The following is a 17,309-nucleotide window of genomic DNA, read 5'->3' on the forward strand; positions in this document are numbered from 1 at the left end:
TTTTTGAGACAGGGTTTCTCTGTGCAGTCCTGGCACAGAGGAACTTGCTTTGTAGGCCAGCTGGCCTCAAACTCAGAGATCCACCTGCCTCTGCCTCCCAAGTGCTGGGATTAAAGGCGTGTGCCACCACTGCCCAGCGAAAGCCAGTTACAATGGGCATGATAATAAAGTCCTTCAATTTTAATCTGGTTAATAAGAATATTAATCAGTCTAAAATTCTAAAAGTTACTATTATTCATAATAATAACAAAATTAACCACATTAGTTAAAATATTTTGGTTGGTTTTCCTTTGTGGTTATAGATTAATTGAAATGGATAAGCATTTCTGACCAGAGGAGACTGGTCACCCCTAGGGAACAAAGATCTGATTGGCTTGAGTTACTTTCCTTATAAGGCAGGGAAGAGATGCTAAACAATAGGAGGATCATTAACAAGTTAACATCAAGTTACTCCAGGCAAGTCCTCCCCTTCCCCCTAAAGATTAAAACAGAAGGATTCTATTATCTTGCCCATTGAAACTGGCTTTCGTGGGGAATTCTGTTTGGCTGTGTTTAACTTTATTATGGGTGACTCCAGTTTTTCTTTTGAAGTCTGTTTTGAGACCTAGTATAGGAACTTAATCCAAAACAAAAGTCTCTTGTAATCATTTGCTGTGTGAGCTGAGGCTAGGAGAAAGGAAGCGTGGATGGACAGTCCATACCCCCAGAGCTTCATACTCCATTTTGCTTTCCAGAAAGATCTCTGATTGAACATGAAGTGAAAGTTTTAGTTGAACAAAGAGAGACCTTCAGGGGGGAAAAAGCTGCCTGGATCACCAGTGGGAGAAACATCTAAGAGAGCTGCTTTTCTTTGCTTGGGGGCAGTGAGAGGTTGTTGGAATATTAACAAGGGATGAGAACGAAAAAGCAACGAAGTAGAATTTGTCCTGTCTTCTTGCTCCTTATACTTGGTAGAGTCCTTGTTTATTCAATGCTATGTTAAAAAGAAGGAGTTTGGAATTTTAGGTTGATGCAGATAAACTTGAAGTAGTAAAATTGATGCTACAAAGGATTTACTAATAAGCTTGCTTAGGAAATATTAAGTTACACAAAGTGGAATTTAGCTAAAGGAGTGCCTCCAGTATGACTATAAGTTAAGAGCTATACTCACCAGACTTGTTAGAAACTGTAGGAATGAAAAATTTGTACTATAATGGAAGTTTAGGGATGTGAAGAAAGTTTCTCCAGGGCTTGGAGAGATGGCTCAGTGGTTAAGAACACTGACTACTCTTCCAGAGGTCCTGAGTTCAATTCCCAGCACCCACATGGTGGCTCCAAAACCATCTGTAATGGGATCTGCTGACCTCTTCTGGTGTGTCAAAAGACAGAGCACTTATATACATAAAATACATACATTTTTAAAAGTTTATCCAACATTAATTTACCAAGATTGACCTTCAGTTAGGCTTTATTTCTATAGCAAAAGAAGAAAACTGACTTAGAACTGGCCATTAGGCTCATCCCATTTCAAAGAACATATCTCTAAGTAGCAGTTAAAGGGGTGGCACAGGGTCACAACCACCCTGCCATTAAGGCTCTGTGTTCTTATCAGGAAAAGCCCAGTTCTGCCAGATGGACAAGATGAACCTGGGTAGCAACTGTTCAAAAAGAGCAACACTGGTGTACTTAAGAAATAGTGAGAACAATTCTGGTAGTACGTTTGCTGTGTAAATCTCCCATCTGTCCAAGTGGTCAGACTTGCATTCTCCTGTCTCTGTTTAAATTGTTTAAAGTGGAACATGGGGTCAGGACCGTAAAGAGGTTTAAGGAAAATAGCATATGTCAGATGCAGAAGCGTTGTAAGATTGTATAAGTTAGTCAAATTGTCAATTCAGGGCCAGCTCCTCTTTGCGCATTAGCCAGAGCTGCATGAGTGCTATATTAAAGATGCCTTTCCTTTATGAATCTTTAAGTGTGCAGAGTGATGGGGAAGGCAGTTGATTCTAGAACAGGGCAAGCCACTTCATTTCTATGACTATCAACCTCTCCATAGTAATGCCTACTTCAGAGTTTATCTCAAAGATACATTAAATAATATATCACAAACCAGTTTTCAAAGGAAAAACACTGTAAAAGGCAAGTAGTTTAAACTTAGGAGGACTGTTGCTCAGACAGCAGCCCCTTGGCAACTCTTAATTGTCTCACAGTGCTGTGAGCGCAGTACCTGACAGAGACTGTCTGAGGGAGCAAAGACTTGTTTGCTGCATGGTTTTAAAACAGCAGTAGTTCTCACCCTTCCTAATGCTGTGACCCTGATCCTTTAATACATTTCCTTATGTTTTAATGACTCCCAACCATAAAATTATCTTCGTTGCTACTTCATAACTGTAATTTTACTACTGTTATGAATCATAATGCAAATATTTTTTTGGAGCTAGAGGTTTGCCAAAGGGCTAACCATCCACAGGTTGAGAACCACTGTGGTAGAAGGCTCCAGTCCACTGTGGCCAGAAAAGCGTGGTAGAGCCTCTCAGGTCATGGTGTGCCAGAGAAGCTGGAAGCAAGGGTGGGTGTAACCTTCAAAGGGCTACCCCTGGCCACCTGTGTCTACCAGCTTCACTCTCTAAAGGTTCCATGGCCTTCCCCAAATAGTGCTACTAGTTAGGTAACAGGGGTGGGAAACATGAGCCTTGGGGAGATTTCAGACACAAACCATAGCAGTAGCATCAGTTTGTCATTACTATTTTGAAATATTTAGTAAGAAATTCTAAGTTGTAAGAAAACATTTTTTCTACTTTAGAATTTTAAAAGTTTTTGAATAAAAATGAGGAGAAAGACCTGTTTTTCCTGTGAATCCACCTACCCCCCACCCAAAGTTCTTGTTCCAGATGACTGGTTTAAAATGTTTACTCATAAAGCTGGAGTTGGTGCTGAGAAAGGCAGAGAGACACTGGGAGGAAGAGAGGGAGTCAACCCCAGTGCTCGGGAGGCAGAGGCAGGTGGATCTCTGAGTTCAAGGCCAGACTGCTCTACAGAGTGAGTTTAAGGACAGCCAGGGCTACACAGAGAAACCTTGTCTCTAGAAAATCAAACTAAAACAAACAAAAAAAGAATGAGTGTGTACCCAGTAAACAGAAAAGAAGTGAGACTGAAGATTGGGAAAGGAGAATATGCGTTTTAATATGTATTAGGAATCTGAAAAACCCTACCTAGATCATCAAAGCACCACAAAACCCACTTATTTACACACACACACACACACACACACACACACACACACACACACACACAATTAGTCTGTAAAACCATTGAAATGTGTAGTATCTGGAAATTGAATTTTGTAGCTTTCATCTGTTTGAATTTTAGAGCAGATACATCTCTAAAATTCTCAGCGCTTTGCTTCCTGAAGATCAGAATTCTCCTGAAATAGATCAGTTTTAAAATTCCTCAACATTGATTCATCTGTTTAATATTCTAAGATTAGCAGCTTGCTTAAGTAATTCCTGTCTGTATAGGATGTTATAAAAGCCAGCAGCTGTGACAAGGAAAGGCTAGTGTGAATCTTACTGCACACAGGTTACTCAACAGCCCTGCCCTTGATATTAAGTCAGAGCTATCTAGGATCATCAGTGCGAAGGAGCTGGGAGGAAAGAGACTATTTAAAGGTCTATGTTCTTTGAATTCTAACTTGAATAGAATTATAGAGAATTTAAACTAATTACACAGGAAAGGTAAAAGATGTCTCAAAAAATGCCCTGTGTTATTGACTATTGATTTAGGTTTTAGAACTAAGATAGAACTGTGTTTTTTACTGAGGAGACATCCTCAGCCACCTTCTCCTCCACATTTGCCTGTTGTGGGTGGAAAGCAGTGTCTTTCTTGGCCCCTCTATTTTGTTAATGTTCTGTGCTCTTGAAAGCATATCTCAGCATCTCTTTATGTATTACTCAGTGTTCTGTAGAGTAACAGAATTTGTAGAGTCTCTCTCTCTCTCTCTCTCTCTCTCTCTATATATATATATATATATATATGTGATACGTATATATCATACATACATATATGTGATATGTATATATCATACATATCATATATATGGTATGTATATATCATACATATCACACATATACATATCATCTATATATGCATGTACATAAATGCACATATACATGTACATGTATATACAATATGTACATATATACATGTATATGATATATACTATGTTCATATACATATATACATATCAACTATATATACATACATATCTGTATATATTAAACAAATGCATGTACATATTAAACAAATGAATCAATGTTGAAGAATTTTAAAACTGATCCATTTCAGGAGATTTCTGATCTTCAGAAAGCAGAGAGCTGAGAAATTTAAAAGTTAGAGATGTAAATTTCATGCACATGAAAGAGAATTTAATTTTCAGATAAAAGTTTCAATGTTTTTACAGAATAATTGTGTGTTTATATATGTTTGTATATATACACACACATACACATATAATATTGAAAGATCCTGACAGAATGTAAAAGGTCACAGAAGCCCTGAAATTGGCAAAATAGATTTCATTGTTAGCAGAACTAGCTTCACTGATTTAGAAAAATAGAGGTGCACAATGCTCTGGCCACTCCTTGAACATGTGTGTCTGCCAATGTTTTGACCGTTCCTTGAACCCATGTGTGTGCCCACTGATGAAGTCCATTGCCAGGTGTTTGTAATATTGGTTGCTGGAATAGAGTCGGAAAATCTCCCCAGCAACCACAGCCAGGCCAATCTGGAGTTGCTACACCTGCACCAGACTCTTTCCGTGTACCCCTCCCATACCCATATTTTGAGAATAGACATTGTTTAGATCTGAAAATCTCCTACTCCCCCTTCTCCTTTCCCCCCTGAGGGCCTATAAAAACTGGGACCCCTTTCCCCTCGTGGTCGACTCCTCTACCCCTGCGTGGGATATGAGTCGTCCCCAGAGCTGTGGATTTCCCCGAATAAAGCCTCATGTGGTTTGCATCAAGCTTGGTCTCTTGTGAGTTCTTGGGTGTCTGCTATTATCCCAAGGCCTGAGCGAGGGGCTCCTCTCGGAGTCTTTCAATATATACATATCATATTTATTAGAATGACTTACAGCTGGGCTATGGCCTAGCTAATCCAACAATGACTGCCTATGAATGGAACATCCAAGAATCCAGTAGGTGTTGGTCCATCAGGCTGGATGTCTCAGTTGGTCTTTCAGTCTATGCCAGAATCCCAAAGAAGTGGGCTCTAATGCCAGTAAAGGAATGGACTTGCTAGCAAGGTTGAGAGCAAGCAGGCAAAAAGAGATCTTCCTTCTTCCATACCCCTTATATTTGCTGCCCAGCCTAACATGTGGTCCACATAAAAGTAGGTCTTCCCACCTCAAAAGATGTGGATTAAAGTTCTAGCTTCCTAAATCAAAGATCCAGATTAAAAGTGGATCTTCCCAGTTCAAATGATTATGAAAAACAAACAACAACAAAAAACTTATCACAGATGTGCCCAGCCATTTGGGTTTTAGTTAATTCTGGGTATAGTCAAGTTGATAACCAAGAATAGCATCGTACTTCAGTTTTTGATTTCCTCGTAGCTTCTGTGATTAAACAGCTTCACATGGTTTCCATTACTTGGGCTAGAGAGAGCTGGCTGGCACATCAGCCTGTAGACATTAATCAGCGCAAGTTTGTGTACCCAGTGATCTAGTGAACCTCCCTGAAATGGAAACTTAAGCGTTCTTTGAGAAGTCAGTTGGATGGTGTTTTGCTGGGGCAAATATGTGAGGGAATGTTTAGCTGAAGAGGACACAGGTGAAAGGCTAAGGCAGACTTTTGAAGGAACACTTAGCTGAAGCAGACACATGAGAAAGGATGTTCTGGTAAAGCAAGCATGTGAAAGGACATGTGATGAAGGATTCTTTGATAATGACGTGCATGTATTGGTCTGCCTTACATTGCATAGTTGAGCTACATTTGTCAGGACTCCATAGAGAGAAATGAGCCAAAAAACTTCTGGTGGTGTGCTGCAGTTTCTTGCTGCTTTTGTGGACTTGGGCTGATTAACAGAGTGATGTCAGCCGAGACCGACACGCATGCTGAAGTCACGTGATGTTTGGAGGGCATACATAGGACTTGACAGTCAGTGATGGAGGCAGAGCTAGGCTTGTTTATAGAACTAGTATGCAATGCTTGTGGGTCTCCCATCTTCGAGTGAGATATAGCCAAGAACTTCTGGCATTCCTGCTGGTCCCTCCTGCTGTTGACTTGTGCCAAGGCTGAGGCCTGGCTGTCTCTGCTGGGTAGTGCTACTCTGCTGATTCGTGTTTGCTCTCCCAACTCTACCGAACTGGACTGCTGATGTATCCCTGAGGTGTTTGCGAGTGGATCAAGCTGCCACTGCTGACTTGTGAACTGAACTGCTGATTTCCAGACAACACAGATGGAAGTTGCTCCAAAGAACCTTTCTAAATAGGTCTATTTTCCCTGTATCCTTTCTTTCCCGCTGCCTCTGGTGGGTGGTGGGCTAAAATGGAAGTTAAAGCATTTAAAGTAGGTGCTTCAGGGCTGGAGAGATGGCTCAGTGGTTAAGAGCACTGACTTCTCTTCCAGAGGTCCTGAGTTCAATTCCCAGCAACCACATGGTGGCTCACAACCATCTCTAAATGGGATCCACTGCCCTCTTCTGGTGTGTCTGAAGACAGCTACAGTGTACTCATTTAAATAAAAATAAATAAATCTTTTTAAAAAAAGTAGGCACTTCAAAAAATTAAAGTTACACTTCCCTGACAAGGAGAGCATCTTGGAGCTGAGTGCTGCTTAGGCTGTTTTCAGCAGCATGTCCCTGATGTCCCTGATGCCCTGAGTGGACAGTATGTTGTTCCTTCTACCATCTTCCAAGGGACATAATCTGGCTCATGCATATCTGTCCCAGTCAGTCCGTGCTAAGGAGAAAATGGACCTTTCTGTTTCATGTGCTGTTTAGTTATTCCAGGTCCCTGAGAGCCACCCTGGGAGCAAGTCTTTCCCACTTGGGTTCCTTGCCAGAGGGGAGGGCCCTGTGTCATGGGAAGCACCTGAGGCAATATTACTTCCCCAGGCTTGTATTTTAGCCCTCTGTTCACCATGACACTTGCCTCTAGTCACACTAGCTAGTTTCATTTCTTCCTTCAGCATGCACTTACTTTCTTCCCCTGCTAGGCCCAGTGCCTCCCCAGCTGGGTTATGCTGGAGTTGAACTCAATTTCTCAGTCTACCTTGTAGGAGAGATGTGGCAGTTCCCAAGGGGTGCCTGTTGCCCAGGGTGAGTCTTCTGCAGCACGACAGTGCCACCTACTGTTAGAAAGGAATGGGTGCACGCCTAGAGCCTCCAGAGAATTTGCCTAGTCAGCATCATGAAAGGGGCCTGCAGCTTGGTTTCTCTAACATGGCAGCATGCCAGGCCTTTGCAGCCAGGACTCTGGCCGTAGGAACCTGTTTTGCCAGATGATGTAAATGTCTCTTTAACTGTTTGCATTTTCTATTTCAGGGATGCTAAACTGGAGTGCATGTGCCTCTCCACGGCCTGGTTTTGTTGTTGTTGTTGTTTGTTGTTTGTTGTTTGTTGTTTGTTTTTGAAGCCTTGGCTAAGGATGGTCTATAAGTTACTTTTCTTCTTGTCATGACAAAATACCTAACACGAACAGCCTGAGGAAGGACGGGCTCCTTTGGTGCACAGTTGGAGTCCATCATGGAAGGGGATGAAGGTGGCAGGAACATGTGACAGCTTGTCACATTGCCCCCAGCATCCCTTGTCCCTTTGATGACAGTCTTCCTTCTTTGATTAACCCTTTCTGGAAGCACTCTGATGGAAATGTCCCACAGGGGCATTTCCAAGGTGATTCCTAATATTTGGTTATGAGCTGTTAACAGCTGAACTATCACCTGTCTTCCAATGTGATTCTTAATATAAGCAAGTTGACTTTGATGATTAAGCATCAGTGATGGTTTAATGTTTTTAAAATGTCCTAAAAAATAAAGATATGCATAAAAACTTTTGTATATTCAACAGTACTAAGTTATTTACTACCTCTCTTCATGGAATTATACCACTTCTGTTTAATTGATGTATGACAGAGTCTGCCTTTTACTCTAAGAGGCAAATGCTTCTTTATAGGCTGCCAAAGAGCCATATGGCCTTAACATCTAGCAACTGCTTAACAAAACCCCAGTTTCTCCTTGTCCCACAGGCCTCAGTACCACTTATAAATGCTGCTGCTTTATAACATTGTTCTTCCCTTCTTGTCAGGGTTCCTGCAAGAATGATCCTCTCTATAGCATGTTCTCAGTTACCTCTCATAAAAATTTTATCACTGGACTTCCAGAGACAGATAATCTGTGTCCACAGCACTACATCCCACTTTGGCCTATAAAGCAATGAGTCAGCCTGACTTAGAAGGCCATCTCACTGCCTGTATCCTTTATGTCCCTTTGGATGTCATGTGTGGTCCTGTGGATACTCTAAGAAGCTAACACTAAGCTATAGACATTCGAGAGACTTGGTGGGACTGCCAGAGCCAGAGGAGGTGGGAGAATGTCAGCATGCAGTAGAGCTTGTCTGCTGATATTTCTTAGAAACAGAGGTTAAATAGAAGAATATTTTCACAGGAGCCAGTTGTGGTGGTTTGAATGAGAATGGCCCAATAGGCTCATGTATTTGAATGTCTGGTTCTCAGTTGATAGACCATTTAGGAAGGTTAGGAGGTATGTCCTTGTTGGAGAAGGTATGTCATAGGGGCATGGAGGTGAGTTTTGGAACCTGTGCTAGATCTGGTTTCTTTCCCTGCCTGCAACTTGGGATCAGATGTGAGCTCTTAGCTAGTGCTCCAGCTCCATGTCTCCTGCCTGCCGATGTTCCCCACCATGAAGATCATGGACTAACCCTATGGAACTGTAAGCAAGCCTCCAGCCTATTAAATGCTTCTTTTCTAAGTTTCTTGGTCAGGGTGTCGCCTCGTAGCAATAGAACAGTAACTATGACACTATTGCTGTTACCCAGCGGAGCTGTGATGGGAACTGGGTGTCAAATGTGCAGAACACCATGACCAGGAGTCAGCCATGCTTAGTTTTTGTTTCTAAGCTCAGTTGGCCTTACATTCTGGGTTTTAGGATTAGGTTGAAGTACATCTACTTAGGAATACAGGGAAGGCTGTGACATCACCAAGGAGAACCACAGGAGAGTGAGCAGAAGCTGTTCAGCACGTGTTAAAGATGCGCCAGTGATGACTTGGGTCAGGCTTGTTCCAGAATCCTGATCTTGGATAAAATGATGGCATCATAGCAGGGGTTGCGATACTGATGGTCCTCAGTGCAGCCATGTTCTTAGTAAAACCCTCCAGTGTGGGTACTTAGCCTCTGCATGTAGTGCACAGTTGTCATGAGGGATTTCTGGGAACTGCTTTTCCCCTCTAGACTTTGTATAATTTCTCATTTCTTTCATATTTGACACATTCTTTGATGACTTCTTGGAAAGGAGGTAATATTTTTGAGACTTCTTTTTTTAAATTTTTTTATTGCTGGGGATAGAATTTTGTTATGAGTTTGGGGCTAGGCTTGGTGGTACAGGCCTGTAATCCCAGCTAATCAGGAGGCTGAGGCAGAAGGATTTCAAGTTTAAGGCTGCATGGATCACAGAGTAAATTTAGGGTCTCAAAAAATTATAAAAACTAAAACCAAAAAGGGCTGAGGGTGTAGTCCAGAATGAAGTACTTGCCAATACACCTGAAGCTTTAGGTTTAGTCCTTAGTACTGCAAACCATCTATCTATCTATCTATCTATCTATCTATCTATCTATCTATCTATCTATCTATCTATCTATCTATCCATCCATCCATCCATCCATCCAACCAGTCAGCCAGCCAGCCAGCCAACCAAACGTCAAGCACTGTGTGTTGTTAGACTCCTGGTGATGCTGTTGAGATAGTCTGGATCCATCCTTTGTATTTGATTTCCTTCCTTCCTTCCTTCCTTCCTTCCTTCCTTCCTTCCTTCCTTCCTTCCTTCCTTTTTCTTTTTAGATTTGTTATTATATGTAAGTATACTATAGCTATCTTCTCATTACAGATGGTTGTGAGCCACCATGTGGTTGCTGGGATTTGAACTCAGAACCTTTGGAAGAGCAGTCAGTGCTCTTAACCACTGAGCCATCTCTCCAGTCCCAGTGATTTCTTAATTAAAAGTTCCCGTCTGGAGGACTGCTTTTCTTCTCTTTGTCTTTAGAAATTGAAATTTCATAATGGTTTGTATGGATGTAGTTGCACTTTCATTTGTATTAAGGACCTGGTGGCCTTCAAACCAGTGAATCACATCCCTTTGCTGCAGAAAAAGGCCTTGCAACTATGGCGTTGATTTTTATGTACCCGTTTCCCTTCTTGTTATCTCTTAGAATTCTTCAGGTCATTTGTGTGCTTCCAGACTGTTCCATCTCTGTCTTCTCTCTGCAGCCTTCTTAGCTTACTCTTGTAATGTTTTTACTGAGTTTCTTGCTTCTGATTGCATGGATTTCCAGGAGCTTGTTCTTGGATTCATGTTCTTTCCTGTCTCCCAGAGTTCTCTGTGTATGATCCTTTTTCTTTGTGTTGATCTCTACAGCTGTTTTGGTTGTTTATTTTGTAAGAAGATTTTCTTTAATGCTAATGAACTAATGAGATCATAACTCAAACATAGTTCTAGTCAATTTTTTAAAATTGAGACTAGACTTTTTTTATACAATATATTCTGATATGGTTTTCTGTCCCTCAATTCTTCCCAGATCATCACCTCCCCTCCTATTCAAAACTCACACCCTTTCTCTCTTAAAAAACTAACAGGCTTATACAATAAAAAATAAAGTAAAATAAAATAAGCAGAAGAAAAAGACCCAAAGAAAAAGCACAAGAAACATTTAGAGATGCAGAGACACAATGCTCGACACACAGGAATCCCAAACCCACAGAACTGGGAAGCTATAATATATACACAAAAGACTTGTCAGGTAAATGGAAGGCAGGCAGGCAGGCCCTAACAAAGCATTATGAGACAAAGAATGTCCAGAGATGCCCTTGAATTTGCTTGTGTTGTACTGCTGGGCATGGGGCCTGGCTTTAAGAGTGGTCCATTTCCCCAGACTCTAGCATCATACAAACAGAATGGAGCAACAGTAAACAGAGAGGCAAGGCCACACTTCCGAAGAAGCAGGTTTGTGTGGTTAGTGAGGTATAGTCATGCCTGGAGCTTCTACACGTAGCCCTTTAAGAACGGGTCTCGTTGCACAGCACAGGAGCAGAAGAGTTTGTATTCTGGGTAGTGTTACTATTATCATCAACTCTCAGGGTTCACAAAGCAGTCATATCCTATCTCATAAAACTCACACTGCTTCATCAGGTAGACATTAAACAACTAACAGTGAGCCAAATAAGATAGATCTTAATTGTTCTTGTTACAGAATAAAAGGAAATTAGTGAGGTGATAAATATGTTAATTACCTGAGTTGTAGTAATAATTTCACTTTATATGGATATTAAAGCATCTATTTGTATTTCACTCTATATGTATAATTTCACTCTATATGTATATTAAAGTATTCATTAGATATGTATAATTTTAGTTTGTCAATCTTGCCTCAATAAAATAAAGAATTTAAAGCAATAGGAATGCAGGTGAAAATTCTTTTATTATCTTTGCAACTTTCTGTTAAAAACTATACTAAAAGAAAATTAATTATTTGAATATAAAATCATTTATAATAAAATAGTTCTTGTCACTCATGAAACAGTCCATGAATGTCGTATTTAGAATAGTCATGTTTTAAATGTCATTGCTTACCTATAGTTAGAGAAATATAGATATGGCCTCTAGAGGGCAGTATTGAGTCATGGAAAGAATTTTAGATTTTCAAAATGGACTAAGAAACATTTAAAATGGACTTAAAATTTGTGTGCATGTGCTCATGTGCATGCATATATGTGTGGTGTGTTTGGGCATGCACATGTATGCCATGGTGGACATATGAAGGTCAGAGGACAACTTTGTGGAGTCTGTTCCTTTCTTTCTACCTTTCCTGGGGTTTTGGGACTGAACTCCAGTTACCAGCCTTTTGCAGTAAATGTTGTCACCCTCAGAGTCCCTTACCAGCCCTTTAATTACTTTTAAATTGTAAAGTGCATGCACACGTGTGCGTGTGTGTGCATGTGTGTGTGCTTGTGTATGTGTGTATGTGTAATCCTTTCTCTTTAAACTGAAGAAAATTTATGTTAGACATGATGACAAAAACTTATAAAATCAACATAGAGATGCTTGGGCAGGAGGATTAAGAGTTTTAAGGCAAGCCTAGGTAACATAGCAGGACTCTATCTAAAAAAAAAAAAAAGGAAAGAAAAACTGTGGGAAGCCATTCCGGACTTCCTGGCCAGCCGGATGGAACTCTATTCCAGGCAGTAAACAAGCCCATGTTTGGTGGATGGCCCACCCCTAATCCCTGATTGGCTGAGCAAGCCTGCCTGGTGAGGTGATGTGACCTGTGGTGATTGGTGGGGGCGTGGTTGTGGCTGGAGTGTAACCAGAGAGGCTGGGGGATTTTAAGAAAGAAGCTGCCTGAGTAAAACTGCTTTAAAAGAATCGGTGGTGGTGGTGGTTGCGTCTTTCTTGCTGGCCGAGTTGGACACAACAAAAAACTTTATACCTGCTTTTGCTATTCTGATTGTTTAGAGCTTGTCTCTAACATTCACCACTAATGTGGTGGTTTGAATAAGAATGGACCCAATAGTTTCATATATGTGAAAGCTTAGTTACTAGGGAGTGGAACTGTTTGAAAGGATTTGAAGGATTTGAAGGAGGTGTGGTCTTGGAGACAGTATGTCATTGAAGGTGGCATGCCAATCCCAGAGAGTGTGTGTGTGCTCTCTCCTCTCTCCCTTTCTCTCTTCTTCCCTTCCCTCTCCCCCTCTCCCCCTCTCCCCCTCTCCCCCTCTCCCCCTCTCCCCCTCTCCCCCTCTCCCCTTCCCTCCCTTTCCCCTTCTCCTCCCTGTGGATCATGATGTAGCTTAGCTACTTCTCCGGTATTTGCCTATATACTGCCATGCTCTCCACCATGGTGATAATGGACTAACCTCTGAAACTGTAAGCAAGTCTCAATTAAATGCTTTTTCTGGTAAGAGTTTCTATCTCTTCACAGCAATAGAACAATAAGACAGTTTAAAAAACTTTTTTTAAAAAAAATCTCAAAAATCATCTGCAGAGTTTTAACCTTAATGTTCTCATCACTGAGGGCTTGTTAGTGATGAGGGACCCAGGGAGGTAGCATAAGGAACATATTATATGTCATTTGTCAACTCTAATATAACTCAGATGGAGTTACAGAACTGCACTTTGGAATACTAAAGTTAGTAGGTTGATGAAGCTCTGTTGTAAGATAAAGGACTTGATTTTGTAAAGGTAGCTGTTGTCTATTCTAGAGCTGTCTAGGGGACATAGGAGGATTACCGCACATGAAAAACAATTGTCCTACTCTGGAACAATTTCTGAAGGAATAAGAAGGGAAACTCAAGCTGTTAATTTTAATATTTTCACTGTGTGCTAGTGAGATGGATCGGTGGGTAAAGCTACCCACTGCCAAGCTTGAGTCCTGAGTCCTATCCTTCCACATGGTGGAAAGAGGGAACTGACTCCTGCAAATTGTCCTCTGACCTCCTTATTCTGTGGCACAAGTATGCCCACACTCACACATATGCACGATAAATAAATGTAAACAAATTATTGCTCTATAAATGATCTTCTGGGACCGACTCTTTTTATTTGTTTGAGATTATAATTACATCATTTCCCCTTCTTTCCTCTCTCTAAAGTTTAGAGTCTAAACACTCCATGAACCCAACCCCTTTCTCTTTAAGTTTATGACCTCTTTGTCTTTAATTGTTGTTACATACATATGCTTTTCTAAATATATAAATACAGTGCATATGATGTTACTGGCATGCATGTTTCAGGCCTGACCATGTGGTATTGGGTAAGCAGTTAGCATGTTCATCCCTGGATGCCCATTTCTCCCATTTTCAGCATCTCTCAGTTACCTGTGTATGTGAGAAAATAGAACTTTCTTCAAACAGTACATTTTGATTATGATTTGTGGTCCCTGATTCCTCTCAGATCCTCTGCACCCCCCTCTTTTACCTCAACTGGCACTCCTTTCTTTCTGTCTTTCCTTAGAAAACAAATGGGCATCTAAAAATGATAATAAAAACAAAAAAAATCAGAAATTGTAATATGTATATAAAAGACCTGTAAGGTTAAAAAAAAAAAAAAAACTTCCCAAAATGCCATTGAGTTCATTTTGTGTTGGCCATCTACTGCTGGGCATGGAGCCTGCCCTTAAGAGAGGTTTGTATCTCCAGTGAGACTCCATTGAACAAAACTCATTTTTCATTTGTGAGTGGTTATCAGTTAGAGATGTGTATAAGTTGGGGATGGGTACTTCCCCTCTCAGAACAAGACCCCATCTGGCTTAGATCCACGCAGGCCCTGTGCAAGCTGCCGTAGTCTCTGAGTTCATCTGTGTGTCGGCCCTGCTGTGTTTAGAAGGCCTTGTTGCCTTGGTGTCCTCCATCCCCTCTGGCTCATACACTCCTCCTGCCTCCTTTTTAGCAGGGTTCCCTGAGCCCTGAAGAGAGAGATTTGATGGAGACGTTCCACTTAGGACTGCATGTTCCAAGGTCTCTCACTGTCTGCACATTGTCTAGTTGTGGTTCTCTGTTTGTTCCCATCTACTCCAGAAGGGTGCTTCTCTAACGATGGTTGAGCAAGGCACTGATCTGTGAGGGTGGCGGAATGTCATTAGGTGCCTGTAGTGCTTTGTCTAGGGTTGAGGCTTCTTCAACTTTGTCTCTTCCATGTTAGCATGTCTGTTGGTGTTGTCCTTGCTCAGGTCATGTGTAGGCAGCCATGTTGGTGAAACTTCATGAGTATAGTATCTCTGAAGTTTCTAGGAGACATAAGAGATTCACTTTTACAAAGTCTGCTCCAAGGATTAAACCACAGAGTCCATAAACACACTACCATTGAACTGCACCTGTGCCAGATATTTAATTTTTAAGTTTCTGTGTGCTGGGTTTTCAGACTATTGCCCAAGTACAACACAGCTACATTAACATGAATTGTCAAACTGCTCACCTCAGCCCTTAGAGGGTTCTAAAGAAATTGTTCACATACTGATGGGTACAGAAATTATGAAACATGATGTCTCTAGATAGGTTTGATTCTCTGATCCTGGAGTCTGAGACTCTACTCATATGAGGTATGACTCTTAATATGAACATTGAAAAGAGTTGTCATTTGAATGGCAGTGCTTCCCACTTAATAGCAACTTATAGATTTATTTTTTGTTGAATCAATAAATCTCCTTAAAGCTCATCTGTTGAATTGGGATCTACGAGCCTTTTAATAGCATTTTTGAAAGAGAGTGCAAAATTTATAGCTCCTTATAAATTGCCTGACACGGAAGTTTAGGTCAATAGAGTTTTGTTAGTCAGTCTGTCAGAGTTGAACTGCAGGTGAAAAGACCTGTTTCCTTCTCATCCTATAATGCTAGATACCAAAAGCTCTCATTTTTAGAATAGTATTCTCTTACCTTAGAGTGGGCAGAACAAAGTTCTATTACTCAGGTAAGCACTTTATAAGTATAAGAATGATTTGAGATGTAGGTTGGTCCTTGAGATCTTGACTGGCAATCATTTGATCTTATTCACTATTCTTCATTTCAAAGAAAAACAGTCAGAATTGGGGGTCATCCTAGACTTCTGTACCCCCTTATCCATAACATGTGACTGTAGTCAGCCCTGTCAAGTCTTCTCAAAGGTCTCCTGGATATAACATCTACTGCCCTCATGGCCTTCACTCCTGTCTGCACAATCTTTCTATATCTGAAGAAGCTGCCTCACCTACAACAGTGTTCTTTCCAATACACACCCATGAGACCCTCGGTGATTTTACATTGTTCTCGGGATAACAGGGAATGGAAATCCTGTAAATGATAAGGCCTTATCTCTCTTCAGCATCACCTTGAAGAACTGAGCCTGTTGGAATCTGTGCTCCAGCCCTAGTCTTCTTGTCCTTGAAAACCAGAGCAAACAGCACTTTCTTCAGTGACTTCCCTGATGCCCACACCAGAGAAGTTTCCTGTGTTGTGTGCTCCTCTAGACCCACACTCCTTCTTCGCATGCTTGTACATATCCAGAACTAGACATTCAAGCCAGGGATGGTGGTTCAGGTCTGACATGCCACCATTTGTGGGTCTGCAGGAGGATCACTGCAAGTTTTAGGTCATCCTAAAAAGACAGAGTCTTTCCCTCAGTGAAACAGATTGGATACTTGGTATTGTTTGATGTGTGTACATGCATGCACATGCCAGAGGTTAACTGTAAGTGATAATCCACTGTGCAGCTACACACCTTGTTTTTAATGTGGGCGCTCGGGATTGAGTTCAGGTGCCCCTGGTTACATGGCAAGCACAGAGCTATCCTCAGCTGCTAGTGCTGTGGTATTCTCCTAGCAAAAACAACTGCCACGAGCACGATGCATGCCCCGAACCTCCTCATCAAATTCAACAGTTGGCTCAGGGATGAAAAAAAAGTAGTTGCTTAATATATTTGTTGAGTGAATAGATGACTGTTTCTAACTGTTTAGATAGAGGAAGAAGAACCCACTGGCTACATTCGATTTGAAAAATTTATTCCAGTGATGACCAGAGCCCTTGTGGAAAGAAGGTAAGGAAGGAAATTTAATTTTAAGGCAAATAATGACCAGAATGACACTAATGTGGAAACATTCCATTTGGCCAGATGCGCTGCCTCATGCCTGTGACTCTAGCACTTAAGGGGATGAAGCAGGAGGATGGCAGCAAATTTCAGGATAGCCTTAGTTAGATAGTCCAAGCCAGCCTGGACTACAGAGTAAGATCCTGCTGCAAAAGAAAAGCACTTGGATTCGCAGATTTTATTCACCCAGCTTATGTCTCAGGGTAGCTTCCTCTAGCCTTTCAGTGTACTTAAGGCTGGTTTAGGGATAAGCTTAGAAATACCAACCATGCTAGTATGTATTGATCTAAGCAAGGCATAATTACATAGCAAAGGAGCTACATAAAAGAACAATATTTGTGAATTATCATTTTAAGATAAAAATTAACACCAGTTACTTTTCTAGTGTAAGTATAGCATTGGCTCACACACCAAAGTTGATTGAGTGTAGAGGTTTTGGCTCTAAACAAGTTTCTTTTCATATCAATAAAAATTGTTAGTAGGTAATATCAA

The 17,309-nt window shown here is 41.1% G+C and overlaps 1 protein-coding gene across 1 annotated transcript in view; it reads left to right on the plus strand.

Annotated features, from left to right (window-relative positions):
• The window catches only part of Drc8 (dynein regulatory complex subunit 8), a 79,736-nt gene that overhangs the window by 52,688 nt on the left and 9,739 nt on the right, over positions 1–17,309 (plus strand). Inside the window, exon 4 of the mRNA XM_021160871.3 lies at positions 16,687–16,766. Coding sequence (XP_021016530.2) covers positions 16,687–16,766 — 80 coding nt within the window. The remainder of the gene's footprint in view (positions 1–16,686; positions 16,767–17,309) is intronic.

The sequence above is a fragment of the Mus caroli genome, unplaced genomic scaffold (assembly GCF_978045245.1).
Source record: "Mus caroli unplaced genomic scaffold, Mus_caroli_1 scaffold_1, whole genome shotgun sequence".
Taxonomy (NCBI): Eukaryota; Metazoa; Chordata; class Mammalia; order Rodentia; family Muridae; genus Mus; species Mus caroli.